The sequence below is a fragment of the Galeopterus variegatus genome, unplaced genomic scaffold (assembly GCF_000696425.1).
Source record: "Galeopterus variegatus unplaced genomic scaffold, G_variegatus-3.0.2 Scaffold2283, whole genome shotgun sequence".
Classification (NCBI taxonomy): domain Eukaryota; kingdom Metazoa; phylum Chordata; class Mammalia; order Dermoptera; family Cynocephalidae; genus Galeopterus; species Galeopterus variegatus.
This window is the reverse complement of record NW_007728394.1, coordinates 168,722-194,739: the sequence shown is the minus strand read 5'-3', so window position 1 is coordinate 194,739 and position 26,018 is coordinate 168,722. Positions and strand designations below refer to the sequence as shown.

Sequence of the window (26,018 nt, the reverse complement as noted above, 5' to 3'; positions counted from 1 at the left end):
CAATAAAAAATACATCAACAAAGGGCAATTTGAAAATGAGTTTAAGAAAACAATTCCATTCACAATAGCATCAAAAAGAATAAAATACTGAAGAATAAATTTAACCAAGGTCATGTAAGATATATACACTGAAAACTATAAATGTTGCTACAGGAAATTAAAAACCACCTAATTAAGTGGGAAAATATCCCATATACCTGAATTGGAAGACTTAACTTTTGTTAAGATCACAATACTCCCCAAACTGATCTATAGATTCAATGCAATCCCACAATTAAAATCCAGTAGCCATTTTTCCAGAAATGTAAACGCTGATCCTGAAATTCATATGGAATTGCAGGGAATTCGGAGTAGCCAAAACATTATTGAAAAAGAGCAACAAAGTTAGAGAACTTACAGTTCCTTATTTTAAAGCTTATACAAATCTACAGTAATCAAAAAAGTGTGGTACTGGTAAGAGTTTAGACATACAGATCAATGGAATAGAATTGAGAGTCCAGAAATAAATTCCTATGTCTGTGATCAACTGATTTTCAACAAGGGTGCAAAGACAAGTCAGTAGGGAAAGAATAGTCTCTCCAACAACTGGTAGGGACAACTGGATATCCACAAAAGGATGAAGTTAGACTCCTACCTCACACCATATACAGAAATGAACTCAAAATGGATCAAAGACCTAAATATAAGAGCTAAAAGTATAAAACTCTTAGAAGAAAAGAAGTAGATCTAAATGACCTTGGATTTGACAGTGGATTCTTAGATGTGACACCAAAAACACAAGCAACAAAACAAAAAAATTGATAAATTGTCCTTAATCAAAATTAAAATCCTTTGCATGTCAAAAGATGCTATCAAACTAGTGAAAAGACCCGTAAAATGGTAGAAAATATTTATAAGTCATATATCTGATAAGGGCCGAGTGCCCAGAATATGTAAAGATGTCTTACAACTCAACAACCAAAAGACAAACAGCCAAAATAAAAAAAGGGTGAAGGACTTAAATAGATTTAAATTTCTCCAAAGATATCAAAATGGCCAACAGGCACATGAAAAGATGCTCAATACCATTAGTCACCAGGGAAATGCACATCAAAATTATAAGATGCCACTTCATACTCACTAGGATGGCTATAATAATTTTTTTTAAATGGAAAATAGCAAATGTCAAAGAAGTAGAAAAATTGGAATCCTTGTATGTTGCTGCTGAGAGTGTAAAATGATGTAACTGCTATGGGAAACAGTTTGGCAGGTCCTCAAAATTTAAACAGAATTAGTATAGAACCAGGAATTCCACTATTAAGTATATACCCAAAAGAATTGACAACCGATATACAGATGAACACTTGAACACAGATTTTCATAACAGCACTATTCACAATCACCAAAAGGTGGAAACAACTCAAATATATGTCAGCTGATGAAAAGATAAACAAAATGTGGAATATCAATACAATGGAACATTGTTCTGTCATAAAAAAGGAATAAAGTGCTGACACATGCTGCAACATGGGTGAACTGCAAACACATTATATTAAGTGAAAAAAGTCAGATACAAAATACCACACGTATGATTCCATATTCTGATGTGTCCAGGCAAATCCATAGACAGAGAAAGTAGATTAGTGGTTTCCAGGTACTGGGTTGGAGGGGAAACGGGGAGTGACTGCTAATGGGCATAGAGTTGCATTTTGGGGTAGTGAAAATGTTCTCAGATAGCGACAATGGTTGCACAATTCTGTGAATGTACTAAAAATTACTATTTTGTATATTTTGTAGGGTGGATCTTATTATATATGAATTATATCTCAATAAGCGTGTTACAAACAATAAAAAGCAGATAAGACAGGCTAGTGACTTATCAACTCCAGTATAAAACAAAATTTATATACAGTGTTTCTTAAAATAAATAAGTAAATCCATCCATCCATCCATCCAGTCCCCCTTTTCCTGAACCACGACTGTCAGGCAGTCTTCATCAGTTTAAAGGCCAGCAGAGTTTTTCTTCACAGTTGTAAAACAATCATAAAAAATATTCAAGGCTCTCTTTTCGGTTTGAGGGTTGCAGTGACTTTCTCTGCCATCATCCCACTGGTCGTGTTGCTGTTAAAGCCTGATGCCGTGCAGATGGTCAGAGCAGCTCCCCTGGCTGTCAGAAGTTTGTTTCACTTTTCTCCCTCCCTTTCTCTTTTGCACGCTGCTGCCAAGGAAACTCGGAGTCTTCTCCATAACAGTTCTCCTGGTGAGAAACAGCTCTAAGCGATTTTGATTCCCCAGCCACAGAACCCAATTACTCTGTCCTGTCATATTTCTCCTGTCCTTGGTAAAACGCAAAGAAGTCACATTTTGTCCAGCACTTGTAAAAATCTCTGCTTTTTTTCCAAACAGATTACACCACACGTGGCCATTTGAACAGATAATGCATAGCATGTACCACTTATTCTTTGGCCCAGATTGTGAAAGTAATTTTCAGCTTTGTCCTGCTATCTTTTTATTTCCAGTGATTTTTGGGGAAGGGCAATACTGTTATGCTCTGCTATGCTTTTTTTTGAGGGCCATAATGATAAAGGCATTATTTTTTATCATCAGAGGCCAGGTAGCAGGTTGTAATGTATAGAGGATGGCCTTGTGCAGAGCTGAAGTAACAAAGACCCACTAGCAGAAGTGAGAGGAGCAGGCCTTGGAACCTTGAGGCCTCTTCAGATCTGTTCTTCTGGTAACTAAAGTTTTCTTGTCACTCAGCATTTCTGAGCTTTGCCCATTGTGCTATAATTGATATTTACAAATACTTCCTCAAAGTACTACAGAATTGTGGCTGCCTTTTTAATTGTTAAAGTTTAAATTACATCCAGGTTTAGTGTTAAAAGTACTCCTCTGCATTCAAATTTTTAAATAATTAATTATCCAAATGTGGAACAAAAATCTTTTTCTTAACCAGATTACCAAGATGACCAGATCCCTATATTCCCTCCTTTGCCAAAAAAAAAAAGAGCTTTCTATAAAATTTCCTAGATAAAAGAAAGGCATCTCTGAAAAATAGTGATGAAATCATCTGTGTATTGTTTTAGTTTTCTTAAAGTAAAAAGTTAAATGAGGAGTTGAATGATTTTGCATACACAGATTTTATTTCTTGACGATTCTATTTGGCCTCCTGGAGGGACTGAGTGACTTTAGGTGGAATAACCGGATCTGTTTGCTCTTGAGAAGCAGGCACAAGTCCGCGGGAAGGAAAGGCAGGGAGACAGATGGCCAGCTATTGTGTTACAGCCATCATCTGCTGGGCCGTGAGCAAATATTAAGTGAATAGTGTATAAGTAACTGGTGTGAAAGTACAGTTGCAACATTTCTAATATGGTTTGAAGGATGGCTAGTTCTTGAACATTTGTATTTCGTGGAATACTATATTGAAATGTTTTTGTTTACAGGGTTAATCCATTTTAAACTGCTTTAAAGTGAACATTTTACCCCATTTTGACACCACTGTGCAATATTTTGAATTGAAATGGCCTGTAATGGCCCTTTTTTTATTTTCCATAACAACACGAGCACTAAATTATAGCTGTGCAATTATGTAAACAATGGAAATGCTTCCAGAATGAATCCTTCCTTTAAAATTTTCATTTTGTGTAATTGTTGGAAGGTTTGGAGCCATAATAAACAAAATTATTTTACACATTTATCATTCTGAAGGTCAATTATAAGAGAACTAAAGAAGCAACACTATGCAAAATGAATAAACCAATTTCTGTTGCCATCACCATATGTTTTTCTTATCACTTATGGTTTTTCCAGTTACTGTGTACATAGCATTCAATTAAAGCGATTCATTTACCAGGCTGAATGCAGTTTGTGTTTATAGAACTGTGCTTTGGAAGAGAGGAAACAACACGCCTCTATTTGAATTACCTGATTTTTTGCAAGATCAGTGATAAGAGACAGATGTTCTCACCAGTTACTTTCTCATAAGCCTGAATCTTTTGATAAGCTGCAAATTCACAATTGTCATCTGACAATGTAGCTTTATATACTTGATATGTGGCATGCACATGGACTTTTAACCAAACTAGAGAAAAATGCCACTTTGGGGGGCTATTCACTATATTAGAACATTTTGCAGGATGAATTTTATTTCCTTTGAATAAAGGCATGTGAAAGGGTTTTGTCTATGCTTCATACTGGTCAGCTTTCAAGAATAAACTTAATTTCTACTTTAGACTCCATTCATCATTGAGCTTATTGTCTCAAGTGTGGAAAAGAAACTAATTCTTGCTACACAGACTCACTTGTTTGAGTTAAATTCTAGAAACCCTTAGAAGATTAAAACTAGAAAATCTAAAATGATCATTATCCTGTTTTGTTTCTTTATTTGCCTTATAAATTATATACACCATGGCTAATCGTTGTTATGCTTTGTTAATGATGTTGAGAGATCACTAATTTCTAGAGCTTTTTAATTTCTGGGATAATGTGCAGTCCAAGAAGCTTGTTTGTGCCACCTTTAAAATGTTTTAAAATATGTTTTCTGTCGATGAGCAAAATAATAGTTCACTGAATTATGCTTTATATAAACCTATAAAGTAAATTCTACAAAGTAAAACCCTTCAGAGTCCTTCCTTTTTTTTTTTTGGCAGCTGGCAGTAGGGAATCCGAACACTTAACCTTGGTGTTATAACACCCACTCTAACCAACTGAGCTAACCGGCCAGCCCCCAGAGTCCTTCCCTTTTTGAAAAAAAATTTTTTTACTTTCTACTCTGTTTACTTCTGTAGGGCCCTTTTCAGTTTACAAATGCATGTGTTTACATCTACTATCTCATTAGATACAACTTTTTAAGGGGATGTCATCCCATTTTATGGAAGAAAAACATGAAGCTCTAGGCAGGACATGATCTGCCCACCGTCACATAAACAAGGCTTTGAACCCAGGCCTCGTGGTCCCAGTTCTAGAATTCTTTTCACCACCCCAGAGTTTGAGTATAGGGGCGTTTCCCACTCGTGGTCGTAGAGGAGGCAGCACTGAACAGCATTGAATCACACAGTGGGAATGATGGCCTCTCTCCTCGTCTCTGCCAGTCCTTGTGACACCCTAGGTAGACCAGTTAGAGTTGGTAGAAGAACTTCTCTCATACCACCAATACTGCAAGCAGGAGAGCTGGTCTCAGACTCAGAGTCTCCATCAGACAGTGATATTTTTAGCAAAAATTCAATAGCTTTGGTTTACTGTCATTGTATTGATTTAAGGGTTATTTTCTATTTGTGCCCAAGATGCTAGGTTTTTTTAGAGTAATTTTATTTATTTAAGTTTTAAAAAAGTGATTCACTTTGAAAAACCTATTAGGCAAATAATGTTCATATTCAATGTGAGTCTCAAGATTTTTATTTTGTTTTTCCAAAGATGCCAGTTATAGCTGTGATCTTAATGTATCAGGGGGAAGGTGAAAGGATTCTACTGTGAGTTAGAAATGACAGGAGCATTTTGTGGATGTCCCTCTATTGGGAATATGCAGTGTTCTCTTCTGAGTACCATGTGGTTGTTCCTAATTTTAAAATGTTATCACAAGGATGTAATCTTTGAGTTGTTCCATTTCATTGTGGATAAGCAAAATAAGCAGGCATATGGCCGTAATTTGGCTGACTGGTCATATAGTTCCCTCTTTAACCCCCACATTAACCTACCCCAGTGCTGCCTTTGGCAACTGCGACACAGGCCCTACTTCTCCTCGGGGCGCTGTCTTACGTGGGTGGCAGAGTAGGGTAGGCTGGCCATCTGTTATTTTGCCCTCTCTTTCTGATCTTCTTGCCCACAGAAACAGATTCTGTTGAAGTGACTGGCCAAGGTCCAGGGTGTGGGGGAGCCATATGACTTTATCTCAGCTACATGCATATCTGCTATCTTTATCATCAATAGCAACTTAGTAATTTTTTCTGAATGCCTCATGTTACAGATCATTGGCTTCACATATATGAATCGTACAAAGCAAAATGGATTCCATTTACAAATTCTGGCTTTAGCTTGTTAAAGGATTTAGCTCATAATTCTCATGAACTTGTCCCAGAGAAGCATTCTTAAATTAAAACCCTAAATTCCAGTGGTAAAAGTGGTTTATTTGATTTAAGTATGTGCTAAAGATTCTTAAAACCCACAGACTTCAAGGTTTAGTTCCTCATCTCAACAGATGGAATTAACACAAACATAACAAAGTTAACATCATGGTTGTTTGCATTATTAATCTTCAAATGTGTAGCATTCTGCTACCTTGCTAGCCAGGTTTGCACGAATCCTTTCATTGCAGCATATGTCAACAGAAATGTGCTTCCATCTGCTGCTGGATAGCTCGATGCCTGATATTCTGAGACAAGGCCCAGCATAATGTGCACCTCTGTGAGTAATTACAGGTGTGTGGTGAGGAGCCCAGGGCATTAATCAGAGGCCTAATTATGAAAAAGGTGGATCTTTTGTTCCACTCCTGGAGCATGAGTTTACCACACACTTTCTAAACTACAGCATCCATCTGCTCAGCCCCTTAGAATGTTTGCCTTGGCTGATATGGACCCTAAAGTGTATCAAAGGACGTGATTAAAGAAGGTTTAAACATTAACTTAGAAGAAGCATGGTTCAGGGTTTTCTTTCCTTTCTTCCTTCCTTCCTTTTATTTTTCTATCTATCCAATTATTTTTGGTAAAGGAAAAAGTCTGCTGAAACACTAACACTCTGAATTAGTACTTGCTAACTATTTACCATATGTGAGCACTAATAGGTTAGGCATTGTACAGTATAATGTATGAAGTATATTTTATATACTTTAAAGTATAAAGTATATTTTAAGATTTTAAGGGGGTAAATAGTGTGATTTGTAGAGACTAAATGAGTCCACTTTGTAAGGAAAAAATACGCAGGAAAAAATGTTTTGTGAACACATACAAATTCCCTTTTAAGAAGATAAGTTATTAAATGGGGTTATTTTTATTATGAAGGACTTAAGTTAACATGTTAGAATTTAGCTTGTTGCTACTTCTTTGCTTTAATTTAATTGAATTAAATCAGGATTATTTTAAAGGGTTTTTCCAATAGTCACACTGAAATCTAAGAAAAGAAACCAGATTTTTTTTTGTATTTTGCTTTTTACTCATATTGAGACTTACTATAGGTGGTATAACTACAAGTCACATAACTGTAGTACTTCAGTATGTTTGGTTAATGTGCACGGCCAGAAAGTGCATGAAAGAAGTTTTATGGTTTTTTTACTATCCCCCTTGCACGCTCACACACTCACACAGATGGCTTCAGAGGTGGACTGGCATGGATGGCATAAATGCTGTCTGATGGTGGACCCCTGATCTGCCACAGGCAGGAATGGGCTGACTGCCTCACCCCATTCAGAGCTGGGGGGTGAGAGGCCATTGAGACAGGAACACAGGTGGCTGGGGCAGGTAATAGTCATCTTGTCGCATACTGTGCAGAAGTGTGCTGCTGCTGCACTCTGTACTTGCACCTTGAGATCACACATGTACTTGGAACCACGATAACTCCCTGGCCTTAGCATATTATTGATCACTGCATTACCTTAGCACTCCATGCATTCCATTTTCTTAGCGCATAAAATTACCTGAAGAGTGAAAATTTACATCTTTTTGTCTACTTTAAGATTTTTTTAATGTAATAGTAAGTTTAACTTTTGAAAATTTAAAGCTAAAGACTGAACGTATTTTTTGTTTTAGTGATAGATGTTTGAAGGTTTTATCTGTATATCTACCTTAGCACTCCTGTAGCTTGCCCAAACAGCCTACCTCTAGGTGGAAGACAGAAGAAATGTCTAGTCCCAAAGCCCCAATTTTGATTTTGGACAAGTCATCTTACAGTTTGGTGTTTCCATTCTCCTGCCTATGAAATGGGTATAGTTGCCCTTAGAGTTCAAAAATTTCTGTGATCTGTGTACTCTTACATTATTATACAGTGATCATATGTATACACAAACTGACTACTTGGGAATTTTGTTCTTGAAAATTACAGTTGTGTTTTCTTCTCTTCCCTTTTAGGATGTCTTAAATACCATTATAAGACACTGTCCACCTCGCTTTTTCTCCCTGGGTTTACCTGGCTTCTCAATGCTGGTGGGAGACTTCATCACAGCTGCTGCCAGGGTCCTCAGTGCAGACATGGCGGTGAGTGTGACAATGCTCAGCATCCACACTCCCAGGAGGCTTCACAATCGCTAACAAGGTTCAGATTTCTCCACTCTTAACAGGTGTCGACTCATTAGTGCAATGTGAAACTGGGCTCTCAGGGTAGATACCCCGGCAGCTGATGTGTGAAATTGTAGGATAAGATGACACACTGGTATTGGAAAGGCGTTTCATCAAAAGGCCAAAGTGTGAGAAATCATATCCTTACTAATATTTCAGCACATTTACACAGTCAGAAGCAGGACTTGTCTCTTAGAATCTTATTAGCATTTTCTAGTAAATGGTGTTAAAGACATGAATGTCTGAAGAAAAGAAAGAATTTAAGGTATACATTAGCAGTAAGGTTTGTTTTTTAAATTAAGTCTTGGTTATTACAAGTCTCATAGAAAGTATTTTGTTCAAATGTTAGAACACTAAAATTTTAACCGAAATGAATATATATTTTCTTATTATTGTGCCAGAAAACTCTGGCAGAATTCTTGTGCCAAAAAATTAGAAGCAAGTGACTAAATGAACATTAAGGACTACAAAAAAGAATTTCTTTGCAATCTCTTCATTTACCTCCACTATTAAGGCACAGTGTCTTAATATCTTTTGAGAGAATACTCTTATACATTTAAATTTAAAGGGCCTTTCCCATGTGAGCTCTGTACAATTGTCATCTATTCAGAATCATTTTTTTCCCCTTCAAATGGTATAAATAAAATTAGTTTTATTATTTGCCAGGGATATATATTGAAGTCAATATGACTATCCAGCAACCTAAATTTTATTTGATACATGGTTACTTTTCATTTACTTATTTATTCTATGCAGGGTGAATTCAAAACTCCAAGCCCTAGGTTTTATTTTTTTTTATTTTTTTTTATTTTTTAAAAGATGACTGGTAAGGGGATCTTAACCCTTGACTTGGTGTTGTCAGCACCACGCTCACCCTGTGAGCTAACCGGCCATCCCTATATGGGATCCGAACCTGGGGCCTTGGTGTTATCAGCACCACACTCTCCCGAGTGAGCCACGGGCCGGCCCAAGCCCTAGGTTTTAAATTGAATTTTTTTTAACACTTTGTATAGCTGGTATTTCATGCTAGTAATTTCATGTACTAACTTTTTCTTATGAGGATAAATGAGAAAACCAAGAGAAGGGAAAAGAGGCAGGAGCAAAAGGAAAAAAAAGGAAAGTAAAAGAAAAAAAGGAAGAAGCAAAATGTTGAATTTATTCAGCTATTTTTCTTGTAAAGAATGTGACAACTTTTCGTACTTCATTATTTCTGGAAAACATTTTAGGATAATCAGTCTCAAAGAACCTTCAAATTTATTTATTTATTTATTTTATTTTTTCCTTTTTGTCTTTTTTACTGACTGGTAACGGGATCGCAACCCTCGGTCTTGCGCCCGTACCGGGGATCGGCAACGGGATCGCAACCCTCGGTGTTGCGCCCGCACCGCGCTCAGCCAGTGAGCGGGAACCGGTCTCCACATGGGATCCGAACCCTCGGCGGGAGCGCCGCCACACTCCCAAGCGGCGCACTCTCCAGTGCGCCACCGGGCCAACCTCAAATTTATTTATAACTATTCAAATCAACATTGAAAAAATTACAAAATATAGAAAGGGAAATGATACTTTTTTTATTAAAATTTTTATTTCTTGCTACAAGAGTGTCCTGTAAAAGTGATGAAGCCCCTTCTAGAGATAATATCACACACTGTGGTCATTCTCTGTGAAAATTTATCTTTTGGTTAGATGAGCTATTGAAGTAGCCTTTCAGACATAAAATTAGCGAACAAGTATATGAAAAAATGCTCAACATCACTAATCACCAGGGAAATGCAAATTAAAATTAACACAAGATGTCATCTCACAACTATTAGAATCAAAAAGACAGAAAATAACAAGTGTTGGGAAGAATGTGGAAGAAAGAGAACCCTTGTACACTGTTGTTGGGAATATTAATTGATACAGCCATTATGGAAAACAGTATGGAAGTTTCTCAAAAAAATTAAAGATATAACTGTTAAATGATCCAGCAGTCCCACTTTTGGGTACGCATTCAAAGGAATTGAAATCGGTTATGTTGAAGAGAGATCTGTACTCCCATGTTCATCGCAGCACTATTTACAGTAGCCAAGATATGGAATCAACCTAAGTGTTTATCAACAGATGACTGGATAAAGAAAATGCATATACACAATGGAATATCATTCAACCTTCAAAAAGAAGGATATTCTGTCATTTGCGACATGGATGAACCTGGAGGCCATTATGCTAAGTGAAATAAGCCAGGCACAGAAAAAGAAATACTGCATGGTCTCATTTATATGTGGAATCTAAAAAAAATTCAACTCCTCAAAGCAGAGAGTAGAATGGTGGTTAACAGGGGCTGGGGAGGTGGAGTAAATGGGGTGATATTGGTCAAAGGGTAAAAAGTTTCAGTTATATCATGTTGTACACCTTGAGTATATACAATTTTTATTTGTTAGTTATACTTCAATAAAGCTGGGGAAAAAAGAATCAACAAAAATAAGATAGCCTTCCCAAACGTTTCTAAAAAACAGACAGAAAATATGAACTGTAACTGTTTGAGTTACTTTCTTATTTAAACTTGAGGTTTAAAGTTATGGCGAAACTGATAAGAGGTGTTTGGGTGGGGCACACTTGCTCAGTCAAAGTTTTCAGTTAACACAAGCTAATTACAAGTCTAAAGTACCTCTGCTATATAGGTCTGCCCTGTTGAGGAAAAAAAGGGGGAGAGAGAAAGAGAAATGGAGAGAGAAATGCTCACTCAAGTCACAAGCAAGGGAGCTGTTAACTGCATCAAATACCACTAAGAGGTCGGATGAGATGGACAGAAGCTTGTGCACAGCAACATTGTTTATAAAATCCACAAGCCTAGAGCTAATCCAAATGTCCATCAACAATAAAACAGATAAATTATGGTGTGTACATAAGATGAAATATTACATGAAATAAAATCATGACAAGAAGTATCAATTGCATAACATAATATTGAGTGAAAGAAGTCAGACACAAAAGAACGTATACTCTAATTTCATTTATATAATTAAAAACCAGACACAACCAATTTGTGGTATCACACACCAGAATGGGGTTACTTTGGGGAGGGGAGGATATCGTGGGAGAGACACAGAAAGGACATCTGTGGGCTAGTAATAACATTCTTTCCGTTGTCTGTCCCTCAGGACTCTGACCTCTCCATCATTTCTTCTCTCTCTGCACACTCACAGAGATAGCATGCATTCAGTTCCTCTGAACAGAAAAGGCTCCCAAATTATTATCCCAGACTTTTTCTCTCCTATCCTAAAGACAAGCATTTCAGAAAGTCTTCTTCAGAACACCAGTCCCCCAAGATACTCTGGGGGCAAGGGGAGGAGGGAAGCCATGTTCATGGTCAAATAATTTTGAAAAATTCACTTACTCACTTGGAAATTCACAGTGTACATTAGCATGTTAAAAGCCCCTCTTTAACTGTGTTCAAACATCTTTCTGCAAATTTTTTTATTCCTGAAGTCTGTTTTTTCCCTTTAACGAATGTAGGACCCTAGTAGAACACACTGTGGGGACCACTGCCTCTGATCCTTTCATCCACCTGTCTCATGGACACCAGTCTCTGGTTTTGACATAGATGCACCAAATCCATCTTCCCAAGCAGAACACAGCTTATTTTAGAACTTCCTTTTTCTCTTGCCCACTCTGTTTGTCACCACAGTACCATGTCACCTTAGCCCTAAGCATGCTTCCTTCAGGCTCCACAGCTAATCAGGCATCAAACCCTAGGGTTATAGTCTTCATCTCTCCTGCCTACCTCTCCCTCCACTGCCACTACCCTACTATAGGCCTTTGTCACGTTTTCCACCAGGCCTATTGCAGTGGTCTCAGGTCTGATCCAAGTCTCACCCTCACTCCCGAAGTCATCTTTTCACCAGGCTGAGCTTCAGGAATGTACAGTGAGCATGTTACCCCCAGCAGTTAGAACTGGGTGTCGTTTCTCCAGTCACTATAATAAAAGCTTGGATTCTATAGCAGGGCCTAAGGGGGCACCATGAATGGGGCCCCTCACCTGGCTCTGCAGCCTCTCGTTCCCACTTCCTCTTCCCTGAGCAGGTCACTGACCACAGCAAATCACTGCACATCCTCTATCTTTGTTCAGGCAGCTCCCTTTGCCTGGAATTTTCTTCACATTCTTCACCAGTAGCTCTGTAGAATCAGTCCTGTGTTCAGTTCCAACACAGTCTCATACTAGTTATCTATCCTTGGGCAATATATGTAAGCACATGGGCTTCATTGTGAGTTGGGGCTTACCATAAACTCAAGTTTAGGGAAAATAATTTTCTAAATTTACTATATTCTTTGAATAAAGCTGAAACAACCCTTTATTTAAGATCTAATGCTTTGCATCCAGTTGTTATACAGTCTAGCATTCAAACTAGAATTCCACAGTGCAAGCCAGGCTCACATACCACACAATAGTTAAAGACTGCTCAGGGGAAAGAATAAACCTCAACAGAGTCTAAACCAGGATTGTCTAGTGGGGAAAGGGCAGCAGTTCTCTTTAGGAAACATTTGCCAATGTAAATTTCCTAGTATGTCCCAGGACCTGGCCTTTATGAGTAAGACAGCGTCTCTACCCTCAAGGAATCAGGTGTAAACTAAATGTTAATATTTGTGATTAAGTTGCTAGCAGCCATGGGAGAATCATACCCAGGACTCAAGAGTGTCATCAATATGAGAATAGCTCATTCTGTTTGGTGAGACATGGAGGGGAAGACACACACCAGAAGAGTCTTCATGTCAGAAATGACACTGAAGCAGAGACCTGAGAAGTGATCAGCACTCACCCAGTAAATAAGCACAGCAGCAGCCATGCCTTATCTCAAGGCAGTACTTATTGAGCATCTGCTGGCTGGAGAAGTGATGAAGACTGTCACACCCTCTGTCCTCATGGGGGTACGAGCATTAAATGAATGTGTAACGTGAAAGAAAGTGATGAAAGCAAAGAAGACTCCAAGCAGGGAGGCTGGAGAACTCAGAGATGAAATGAAACAATGTCTTGAATTTGCTTTAAAATATTGAAAGTGAACATTTTTAAGTGACTTTTAAATTTGAAGTGAAAAAATGAAAAGGGGATAGATGAAGTAAGAGTGGTAGTGTCTTCAATCTAGGTGCTGGGAACATGGATATAATGTTCTCTATACTTTTATGTTTAAGGATTTTCTTAATGTAAAAATAAAAAAGAGTAAAAGGAGCAGATAAGAGGACCAAGAGTGATGGAGGCAGAGAACTGTTACAGAGAATTGCAGAAACACTCTTGGGGAAGGCGGGGCTTGTCAGCACGAGATGCCTTCTGGACCCTGCATGGTGACGTCAAGCCAGCAGTCAGATTGCTGTAGATTAGATGCCCCCCAACCTCACTGAAGCTTAAATCTCCACTGTAACTGTTGAGGGTGGGAAAGCCTACTATAGCAATTGAAAGGTGGAGCCTTGAAGAGGTGATTAGATCGTAGGACCGTGCCATAATGAATCGATTAATAATGGTGGTGATGGGTGCGGTTTTGAGGGTTTTAAAAAGAGAGTGAATGAGGAGGTTCCTCTCTGCTCTCTCTGCTCCACCATTTTTACAATGTCATACTCTGCCATCACTGTTGTCACCACCAACGCTCTCAACAGATGTGTTCCCTGGACTTTGGACTTCCCAGCTTCAGAAACTATTAGCAATAAATTTCATTTTTTAATAAATTTCCCAGTTCCAAGTGTTTTGTTATAAGTAACAGAAACGGACTAACACACAGATCTACAGATCTGGAGTTCAGGAAGGAAGTCTGAGCTAGAGCGATGTGTTGGAGTTGGCAGCATGTAGGAGGCAATTAATTCCACAGGTCTGGATATCCCTTGGGAGTGAGTATAGATCTAAGAGGGAAGAGGACAAAGAACTGGGCTCAGCATTCCAAAGTTTAGGTCCTGGGGAAATGGGAAGTTCCAGCAGGGGGACTGCATCAGGTCTCCTTGAGAACCAAAAAAGGTGTCCCAGAGGCCACGCGATTAGAGTGTTCCCAGGAGTGAGGGAGCTGTCAACTGCATGACATGCCACTGAGAGGACAGATAAAGACTGGAAGATGACTCTTGAGTTTGCACTGTGGAGGTCATGTAACAGAACTGTATACTCACTGCCCAGCTTTGGCAAATCGTAACATTTTGCTGTAGTAGTTTTAAATCTTGGTATTTAAGAAATGAAATAAAACATTAAAGATACAGTGACTTTGTCTCTGATGCCATTGTCCAGTTCTGCGCTGTCATCACTCTTGCCAGGCTGTCCTCAGTGACTGCCTGATCCCTTCTCTCCCTGATAGCATCTATTTGCACTGCTTTCCTTCTGGGGTTAGTACTGGACAGCAGCATCCCCCAGGCAGAGTGAGAACTGTGCCAGGCGACCTGTGGGTCTCTTCCCAGGCGGCCCTGGGGCCTTTTTCAGACTCCTTCAGCTGTAGCTCCCCCAGTCCCTGCATGCACACTTTCATGCTCTCTGGGCTCTGTGCACCTGGGACCTCCTACAGTCCTGTGGGGGCCATGGGTCCTTCTGCCTTTGCCACTCCTCTGCCTGCCAGTGCCTCTTACCTACTCAGCTCACTCCCTCACTCAGCACCAGCCTGCCTGACTCCTACTGCCCTGTGCCACTCTTAGCGGCAGTTCATTGTAGTGTTTCCTAACCATCCTAAGCAGAATTGATCATTACCTCATCCCATAGAATATCTATCTCTGTATTTTAAGTTGTCCTTTATTTACCTGTGTGCTTATGAGAACCAAGCTAGGTAAAAAATGAAGCGTGGTGGGCCCCCAGCATGTCCCCAGTATGTTGCTGTGGCACATGCTTCACTGAATTGTATTATTTGCCTCTCTTCCCCCACCCCACATACCACACTCCCATCTCTCTGAGGGAGGGAAACTCTCTCATTTCATACCCCAGGTGCTTAACAATATAAGCCCAGGGCAGACCTGGGGTTAGATGGCCTTAGTTCAAATCCCAGGTCCATCACTTACGAGCTATATGACTTTGAAAAGCTTCTTAACCTGTCTAAGCCTCAGTGTTCTCACTGGAAAATGGAAATAACAGGATCTGCTTCATTGGGTCCTTATGGGGATTGTATGAGGAAATGCTTGTACAGCACTTGGAACAGTGCCTACCATAGACAGAGAACTCCTGAAGTGTTAGCTGCCATTGTCATAATTATTAGTTAATAGGAAATAGACAGATAGGTGAGTGGATGGATGACATTTGTGATCCTGGTGCCTGCCCCCATTCTTGGCTAATCATAGCTGCTAGTAAATGTTGGCTGAATTGAAATCTAGTGAAATGCCTCCTTTAATGTATACCTAATTCCAATAATGGACAAGTAAGTGATTAGTATCTCAGTACATGCAGAGATATAGTATCTCACTGTACGTTATTTTGCAAATTAGTTCTTGGTGAAACACGGGAAATTTGGTACATGGTGTCTTCTCTCTCTACTTCTGATAGTGACCTCCAGTCCCACTTCCTTATCAATTTTCCATAATTGTTCCTCACAGAAAAAATAATATTAAGTTGATCTCATTTACCCTACTTTATCAGGAACATTAACACTAAAATAATGTAAAACAGTCATTTGCCTTTCTAATTCTGAAAAAGATTCCCTCTTAAAACCATAAAAAGTAAAACATGTTGCTTACCTAAAGTTTGTAACTTACAGAAAGGAAAGTGTGTTGTGTTTTCTTTCCGTGTGTGCAGGCTCCTAGATCAGAAGCTCTCACCATCCTTGGATCCCTTGTCTGCTTTCCAAATACCTACCAGAAGATCCCTCTACTGCAGCCAGTGCCAGAAGTGAATGAGATTACAGGAACTGAAGATGTCAAAGTATGTAATGCATTTTGATTGAATCTCAAGTACAGCATTTTGTAATCCTAGCTATATGGTTATCTCTTCCGTTATTGTACATTGATCTACTTATCCCTGAAATTTTGCTATATCTTTTAAATGTTTTAATAGTTGTTTTTAGAAGGCTGTTTTAGGACCTATAAATGTATTAGATTCAGAGCATATTGCAGTTAGACCTGATAGCTGTATTCCTCGGGTGTTTTTTATTAGATCTGTTTATCGTGCCTAGGGATTATAATTATGTAATGAGTCATTCTTTGTAATAATTCTATTAGCTTAATTATGCTACATTAGTGCAACAAATGAATTTATGAGAAATAATTGAAATAAGCTAAATATTCAATTCCATTGGTCCTCTGATTAAATACTACTAATAATTTGAAATTCCAAATTATTCCTTGGAGAATAAAAGCAAGCATTTGTTCTCTACTCAATTGACTTTGAGGCAAACAAAAATGCTTTTAAAATTCCAGAATCAATCAATCTGTATTACATGATTACAATATATAATTCAATGTACGATATATAATTAAATTAAAGTAAAAGAAAACTGAGACTTTCCTATCTGGAAGTCTCATTTGCTTTGCTAGGTTTTCATCATCTACCCAGAAACACTCTATTCTAGCTGGCTTAATTACCCAGGGAGGCCCCTGCGGAGACTGCCATTGTGCTGCTCCTCCAGGTTCTCCCTGATAGAAGGGCTCCCTGAGCTCCCCAGTCCTTCAGTAGCTCCTGGATGCCTGGAACATGGTCAGAACATGTGGGAAACCAACCATAACACCAAGTTTTTATTTTACTTAATTTTGTGTTTTTAGCATTACCTCATAAATATTTTACTGAAGAATGCCACAGAGGAACCAAATGAATGTGCAAGGTAAATGTTGAATAAGAGGTAAACTATTTTAGAGTTTTAAGATACACATTAATGTGTAAACACTTATTATTTCACATTACTCTTACCCACACTAAAAATTGTAGTAAGAAATACGTTGGGAAGACACTTGGCTTGATTATTCAAAAAGGCATCACTATTACGTGAAAATAGTAAGGTGCGGAAAATTATACATAGTATGCTATATTTTGTGTAAGAAAAAGCAAGATTACAAATACATAATGTGTTCCTTGATATCTTCAATAAGAAAGAAAATGAAGGATAAACCAAAAATGTATAAGAATGGTATATGTACAGGGTAGTGATTCTCAATCAGGAATGATTTTTGTACCCTGGGAGACATGTGGCAGTCTGGGAACATTTTAGTTCCTTCTGCCAGGTGTCTGAGGTTGATAACATTCTTTGACCAAGATATAAGGTTTTCCTAGGCCACCTACATGATGAAAAGTTTCTACCTCTCCTCCCAAAGTGAAGCCCAAAGCTGGGAATGCAGGTGGAGGAACACCTGTCTCTGATCCTCAACTTCCAACCCCATAAGGTCACCAGAAGACCAGCTCAGTCTCTCGTTACCTCCTAGGAACTGGCTCATGCCCGGCTCCCTCCCTAGGCTCATTCCAGGACAGAGGCCCGTCATTTGTCACTGCCTCATTAGCAGTGATAAATTTGATAATTTTAAATTTCTTTTTTTTTTATATTTTGTCTAACTTCTTCAGTGGTCTTCAGTGGATAGTTTAGTCCAAATTTCCTAGTCTGCCATTACCAGAAGTGCTGTATTCATTATCAGTTTGCTAATATTAAATTAACCTTGCATTTTGGGGATAAACCCAACGTGGTACATGGCACTGGATCTGGTTTGTATAATACTTTGTTCAGGAAAGTTGTATTTATATTCATGGCCTGTGATTTTCCTTCCCCATCTGGTCCTTATCAGGTTTGGTTACACAAAGTTACATAGTCTCACAAAATGAGTTACATATTGTTTCAGTCTCACTAGTCAGGAGGAGTTTTTGCAAAATTAGAGTTACTATTCTCATGTATTTATTAGACCTTAAGGGCAAACTAAGTCTGCTATTTTCTTTGTGAGAAGGTTGACCACTGACTCATTTTCTTCAATGATTTTAGGAATATTAAGGTTTTCTTCTCTCTTTTTTTTGTTTGGCAGTTTTGATAAGCTAAATTTTTTTAGGAATTTGTCCATTTCATCTAACTGTTTAAATATACTGGCATACAAGTTGTCTGTATTATCCTCTTTTATCCCTTTCATTTCTACAGTTATATTCACTTTTTAACTCTGACACTTGCTGTGTATTCTCTATTTTTTAACTAGTCTTGCCAAAGATTTGTCAACTTTATTCTTTCTAAAGAATAGACTTTTGTCTTTGTTGAACCTATTTTATATTTTTATTTCTTACTTTCTGCGCTTTTTAATTCTTTCTTTATTTAAACTCTGTTATTCATTTTCTTACTTTTTAAGTTGTATTCATAGTAAATTAATTTTCAGCCTTTCTCCTACAAATATAAACAGTTAAGGCTATATATTTATTTCTAGGTGCTACTTTATCTGAATACTATGAGTTTTGATATATAATTTTTTTTTAATTTTTAATTTTTATTTTTTTACTTTTTTAATTATACATCCATGTGGGGTACAACATTGATTTTCAATAATTGTGTAGAATGTGTGATGGTTAGATCAGTATAGTTAGCTTATTCATCATTACAATATGCAATCATTCTCTGTGTCCATTGACCAATTCCTCATTAGTGCCCCCCCCCCTTTTCCACCTCTAGTTTTCTAAAAGTTCAACGTATTACTATAATTGTTGTTTCTTTCTCTCTCTCTCTATTGTTCATTTGTTTATTTATGGATTCAGCTGCCAGCTGTGAGTGAAAACATGCAGTATTTCTCTTTCTGTACATGGGTTGTTTCACTTAGGATAATTTTCTCCAGGCTCATCTATGTTGTTGCAAATGGTAGAATTTTATTCTTTTTTGTGGCTGAGTAGTATTCCATAGTGTATATATACCACAATTTCCTTATCCAGTCATCCATTTCAAATTTTGTCTTTCTATTATAATTCCTTTAGAAGTATGTTTTTTAATTTCCAAACATATGGATATTTCAATTTATCTTTTTACTTCTGATGTCTTAGTTAATTGCATTGTGGATCAAAATGTTGTCTGTCTGATAACATTCTTTGAAATTGTTAAGATTTGCTTGATGGCACAATATGTACTCAATTTTTGCAAACATCCTATCTATGCTTGAAAGGAATGTATACACTGTTCTTTAATTATTGGGCATAGTGTCCTGGATGTGTCCATTAGATTGACATTTTTTAAATCACATGCTTCAAATAATTTATCTTTTTGATTTTTTTCTTCAGCTTAATCATTTATTGAAAGAGGTGTTAAAATTTCTGACTGTTATGGTGCATCTATTTTGAAGCTATGTTATTAGTGTCAGAAGTTTAGAATTGTCCTATCTCTATAGTGAATCAATTCTTTTATATTTTTGTAGTGATCCTCTTTATATCTAAGGATGGTTTTTTAACTTAAAGAGTACTTTGTCTGACATTTATTTAGCTATTTTTAAATAATACTTTCCATCTTTTTAAATTAACCTTTCTATATTCTTCTGTTTTAGAGTCTTTCAAAATCTGTATATACCTGGATTTTGTAAATTTATCCTGCCTCATCTTTATCTTTTAACTGAAGCTTTAGTTCATTTACATTTGTTATAATTACTATCTGTTTGGGTGTATTTCTTTTATCTTATTTTATACTTTCTTTTTTAAATGGGCCTTCTCAATATTCCTTTCACATCTCTTTTTCTTGCCTTCATTTCCTCCCCCCTTTTTCTTTCTTTTTTTTTTTTTTGGTGGGGGGGAGTGGTATTTTATCCCACATTCTATTTACTACCTCTATTTTCTTTTTAAGAAGTCATAGAGTCTCTTTCAGTTCTTTTTGAGGTTATCCTAGAAATTTTAACGTTTGTTTTTAACTTGCCAATTCTGAAGTTAGTCTCTCTTTACCCTCTTCCTGAATGACAGTTGTTCCTTACAGTGTCATCGCCTGGTTTTGCTTCTGCCTCACTGCAGCTGCCCCCTTTCTGTGTCCTTTTCTCATCTCTCCTCCTCTACTTAACCTCTGAAGTTTTGAGTGACTCAGGGTTTAGGACTGGGCCTATCCTATCTCCATGACTTCCTGGGTGTTCTTATCCATTCTAAGCAGCCTTTAAATACTTGCTAATGATTCCCAAATTGTCTACCTGACCCCTTCAGCGGACCCCTTATATATTGAGGTGCATATATTAAACTGCCTACTTGGCATCTTAACTTGGATGTTTAACACATCTAGATTTAACATAACCATAACTGAACTCTTGAGTCTACCTACTAACCTTCTAGAGCCTGACTGTCCGTTAGATTTTATCTCAGCAAATGGCACCACTATCTACCTGGGTTTTCAGTCTAAAAACTTGGAGGGAATTCTTGATTTCTTCTTTGTCCCACACACACCATATTCAAACCATCAACAAGTATTGGCAATTCCTTTTTTCTTCTTTTTTCTTTACTTAGCCAAATTTCTGTGGAGTTAAAAATAAAATAGAAATATATATGGTATGGTCAGTTTTCTTTGAAGAATATTTTGTCCTAGCACATTGCTTAAAAGAAATAACACTGAAATTTATTTTTAAAGTTATATTCAAATATGTTTTAAAATACAATATAGCGTTTGTCTTATGTTTGAGAAAGGTGTTGCACATGTTATTGTAAGGAAAACAATTACAAACTCAATTTTTAACAATTTTCTAAGATTCATATTTTTTATTCTTCCTATCTTAAAACAATAAAATGTAAAAATAAATTAGTTTTAACAAAAATAAGTGACATATGGGCTATTATAATTAACACAAAATATGTCATTTGTTTCATTAAATATTTAAGTACTGTCTTAGCCAGTTTTCTGTTGCTTATAACAGAATATCCAAAACTGGGTAATTTGCAAAGAAGCAAAATTTATTTCTCACAGTTTTGGAAGCTGGGAAGTCCAAGGTCAAGGTGGTGTGTCTGGTGAGGGCCTTCTTCCTAGTGGAGACTCTGCAGACTCCTGAGGCAGTGCAGGGTATCACATGGTGAGAGGGCTGAGTGTGCTAACGTGCTCACTTGCTCTCCTTACATAGGCACCAGTGTGCCACTCCCGTGATAACCCACTCATCCATTAACTCATTAATCCTTTAATCCATGAGTGGATTAATTCATTCATGAAGGCATAACACTTACAGTCCAATCACCTCTTAAAGGCCCCACCTTTCAAGTACTCTATTAGGGAATTAAGCTTTTACATGCGCTTTGAAGGGACAGTTTATTCAAAGTGTTTATTAAAACCATAGCAAGTACTAACCATTATCATTGTTTCTATTTGTATTGGAACTGGCCTATTGAAGATTCCTTCTCTTTTCTCTCAAGAAATCATTCTGTTAATGTACCCATAATTTTTGTTATTTTGTATAAACAGATTTAAAATATTTTGTCATTGGAAAATACCAAGAAAATATATTGCTTAATGAGCATTAGTGTTCCTTTCCTTTCCTTTTTAAAAAGATGCATTGCCATTTGCTCCCTCGGGATCTGGATATGTGAAGAGCTTGTACAGTGCACGAGCCATCCCCAGGTGAAAGAGGCCATCAATGTGATAGGTGTAACTTTGAAGGTATTGCCAGTTTGTCATGTTTATTTGACATTAAGCTATATTCTAGACATTTGAACAGTTTTAGTTTGAATTAGCCCCATTTTTGTTGTCACCTGTCTTAGAGAGGTTGTGATTCAAACTTCCTTTTCTGAGAGCCATGGTGAATGTGCTGTGAGGTTCCCAGGAGATGCCCCCCATGGCTGCTTCCCCATTAGCACCTGCGACCAGGTGTCAATAGCTTTAGCATTTCTGGACCAAGCCCAGTGGCCAAATAGGGTTCCTTTGGTAGCTGGGCAGCTCCTATGTCAGGGAGGACAACTGTCACTTGTCCATGGGGGTGACAAGAAAGTGGGACTTCATGCCCTGGCCTCTTCAACAGGACTGGGAGAGGCCTCCACAGCTTCCAGTCAGGAGCCCTGAGTGTTCACCATCCGGCTGAACCTTGGGCACTTTTAGGACATGTTTCTTTGTTGGCTTTGTTGATGAGAAGAAGAGCTGCCATTTACTGGGCACTCACACTGGGCTAGAATAATGGTCAGCTCTCTACTTTTGTTGATCTCCATGACAGCTCTGCAGGGTAGATGTTACAATACCTATTTTATACCAGAGGAAATCAAGGCCTAGAGAAATTAGGTCACAAGTCCAAGGCCATGCAAGTATAAGTGATGGAACCAGCATTGAAAGCAGATCTGTGTGACACGAAAGACATAATTGAGCTTTTACATGTGCTGTTAGGCTGCTTCCTAAACAAGCTCAAATCCTGGCAGGTCCTTTTCTGGCTCCTGCTTAGAAATGGTGGTAATCATTCACATTGCCATTATTACACCTCCGAAACCAGCAAGCGCCTAGTCTCTGCCAGGCGCTTTGCAGAGGGCTTTGTGGAAGTTCTCAGTGGCGAGGTAAGTGTTTCATTTTACCACTGGAGGAACTGAGGTGCAGGAAAGTTAAGGAACTTGTTCAAGACTCTAGAGCCACCACCTGGAAGAACTGAAGTTCATACCTGAACCATCCATCTGACACCAGTGTCTGGGCTCTCGCTTGCCCTTCTTTGTTGCCTGCCACGTGTGGCTATAGTACTAACAGCAATTACAGCTGACGCTAGAGAAATCATCATCGGGCCAGCCTCTGTGCTGCCCTTTCTACATTTTCTGCTTCAGCTTATGGGATACCAGCCAGTGGTGTCCCCGCCCTTGGCTTGGGGAACGGCCCCCTGTGGTCTGGCCCCTGCCTAACCAAACTCAGTGCCTCTTGTTCCCCAAGTGCATCCTCTGACCAGACCCCTCTATCACCTCACCCTCCTGTCTAACATCAGCGGGGGGGGGGGGGGGGGGGGGGGGGGCACCCCCCCCCCCCCCCCCCCCCTGCTGCTGATCTCCCCCCCCCCCCCCCCCCCCCTGCTGCTGATCTCCCCCCCCCCCCCCCCCCCCCTGCTGCTGATCTCCCCCCCCCCCCCCCCCCCCCTGCTGCTGATCTCCCCCCCCCCCCCCCCCCCCCTGCTGCTGATCTCCCCCCCCCCCCCCCCCCCCCTGCTGCTGATCTCCCCCCCCCCCCCCCCCCCCCTGCTGCTGATCTCCCCCCCCCCCCCCCCCCCCCTGCTGCTGATCTCCCCCCCCCCCCCCCCCCCCCTGCTGCTGATCTCCCCCCCCCCCCCCCCCCCCCTGTCAAACCCGGGGGGGGGGGGGGGGGGGTCGGGGAGGGGGCAGTCATACCAGGGAGCTGAAAAATGCATGCTGCTGATCTCTGTGACGAGGAATGGGAAAATTATCAGACCACAACAACTCGTAAGAGTCTCCCTCTGGTCTGAGCAGGGTGCTGAACCTTAGAGCTCCCCCATGAGGCAAAGTGTCCCTGCTCCCCACTTCACAGATGAGGAAAATAAGCTGGGGGGGAGCCTCAGGAGCTTGCCCACTCTGGCCATATGCCTGGGGTTTTGCACAACTGAGGTGTGCAGGACACCCCCTGACTCACAAAGCCATGGAAAAATATTCACATATAGTTGTTAAAGTGAAAAAAGTTGGATACAAATTGTATTATCAGTAGGATCCCAATTTATTTTTTAAATACCCTATTATCTCAATTCTAAGATGTTTTTCAAGTTTTAATTTTTCTTAAATCTAGATGTATATATTTAAGGTGGTTCCCCTACATCTACTCCTTACCTGGAGAAACTGTTAATAACTTGATGGTTTCTTAGCATGAAGGAAATATATATGTGTATGTATATATATGTGTGTGTGTGTATATACATAGGTTCTTCAAAAATTTCATGGAATGATTCATATTATCTTTTAGTTCTCTTTTTCTACAAACTTTTTTTTTCGTTGTTGTTGTTTTGTTTTTTTAAATTTTATTTTGTCAATATACAATGTGGTTGATTATTGTGGCCCGTTACCGAAACCTCCCTCCCTCCTCCCTCTCCCCCCTCCCACCCAACAGTGTCCTTTCTGTTTGCTTGTCGTATCAACTTCAAGGAATTGTAGTTGTTATGTCTTCTCCCCCCCCCCGTTTTTTTGTGTGTGTGTGTGAATTTATTTATTTATTTGTTTCCTATTAGTGGTTTCCTATTAGTGATAGAAAAGTTGCAGAAATTTCAGGAATTTTGTAAAAATACAAAGAAGAAAACCTATCTTTCCCTCTACTATTCTATTCCTCTACTCTGTTATCAATTTTTACCTCTCTTCTCTACCATATAGAAAAAAATATATATGAGGGTACTTCAAAAAGTTTGTGGATAAATAAATAAATAAATAAAGATGAATAAAATAAATTTTACAAAATTCCTGAAATTTCTGCAACTTTTCTATCATTAATAGGAAACCACTAATAGGAAACTTATAGGCACCAGAAAAATAAAATGCATTTACCACATACAGAGCCCTTATCCATTGTCAGCCACTGTCCCTGCACAGTGCGTGGACTGTCCCATTGAATCCTCCCCCACTCTGGATAGATACTCCTGCCGTCCCCAATTTTGAAATAAAAGAGAAAGGGGCTGTGGAAGATCAAGGCGCTTGCTCCAGCTTGAAATGCTGAGAAAGCAGAGGGCTGGACAGGCAAGCAGTTCTGCCTGTAGCCATTATAACTGACAGAGGTAATGCATCGACTTAATTCCTGGTCCCTGGGGACTCCTGCCTCCCTCTTCGGCCTCCCTCCAATTCCTGTATTGCTATGCCAGCTGGGTTATTTTACTGAAGGACATAGTGCAGAAATCTAAGAACTGACGGCTACAAGGGAAAGAGTTGCCACAAGGTACAAGGGTTAGGGAGGCATTGGGGCCCTGCCAGGAGAGAGAGAAATGCAGGAAAGGAGGGGGCTGCTGCGTAGACAGCAGAGGCACAAGCCCCAGAAGGGCTTCCTGCCTGCGGCTTCACACAGCACCAGGCACGGCCTTGCTTGTAACGGTGCCCTTCAGAGCCACTGTGTAAGGGTGACTGGCTTTGCCTGTGTGTGGGAAAAGCCAGCCAGCTGCTGGCTGCAAAGATTTCCCCTAGGGGTGTTGATGAAAACTCTCCTGTGCCAAGCAGCAAGTGGGAATAGTGGGCCAGGCTAGCTGTTTGTGTGTTTGTGTTTGGTGGAATAGCGGTGGGTGGCAGGTGTGTGTGTGTTGGGGGGATGGAGGTACTAAGTCATACCCATTCTCACAAATGTCGGTGTCTCATCAGGGAGGATGTGGGCCACACGCCGTAGAGTGACATAGGATGAGGCTTGGGTGAGCTACCTAACCCTGCACCCTTGGTCCCACCTGCTGCTCCATCTCCTGCCCCATATTCTGAGACAGCACTGACTTTCCTGCTCCTCCTTACCCCACCAATCTTTCCAGTCACCAAGTCCTGTGGGTCGGTTTTACTTGGCCAGGGTTGCTGATGTAGGCTGGGCAGCAGATCGGCCCTCCGTATTGCTGTCAGAGCCATCTGTCCCCTGCAACCTACAGGCTAGAGTACTAAAATGGCTTTTGGGGGCATAGCTGAACAGGTCCCTGCCTGCCTTAGGGGACTGTCAGTTCCTTGAAAGTAGAGACTGCCCCTGCCTTGTTCATCTTGTGCCTTTAATTCTCTGCTTTCCATTCAGTGCTGCCACATTGGCGGTACTTCATGACGATGTGCTGGGTGAGTGAGTGAGTGAGTAAATGACCTACTGCATCCCCACTTTTCCCCACCTGGCTGGTTATGTGTCAGTAATACCGCCTGGCTTGCAGCCCCCTATATCCCTCCAACTTTTCCTGCCTTTGTGCCTGTGCCCTGCTGCCCAGTGTCTGGAAGGAAGCCCTGGCTCTCCATCTGCATTCTTCTGGGGCAGCTGGGCCCCCCCCCCCCCCCCCCCCCCC

The 26,018-nt window shown here is 39.6% G+C and overlaps 1 protein-coding gene across 1 annotated transcript in view; it reads left to right on the top strand.

Moving 5' to 3' along the window:
* Positions 1-26,018, top strand: part of RALGAPA2 (Ral GTPase activating protein, alpha subunit 2 (catalytic)) — a 238,163-nt gene that overhangs the window by 83,600 nt on the left and 128,545 nt on the right. The window contains exons 16-19 of the mRNA XM_008581155.1: positions 8,034-8,159; positions 15,961-16,086; positions 16,923-16,981; positions 21,607-21,715. Of these exons, the coding sequence (XP_008579377.1) occupies positions 8,034-8,159; positions 15,961-16,086; positions 16,923-16,981; positions 21,607-21,715 (420 nt within the window). The remainder of the gene's footprint in view (positions 1-8,033; positions 8,160-15,960; positions 16,087-16,922; positions 16,982-21,606; positions 21,716-26,018) is intronic.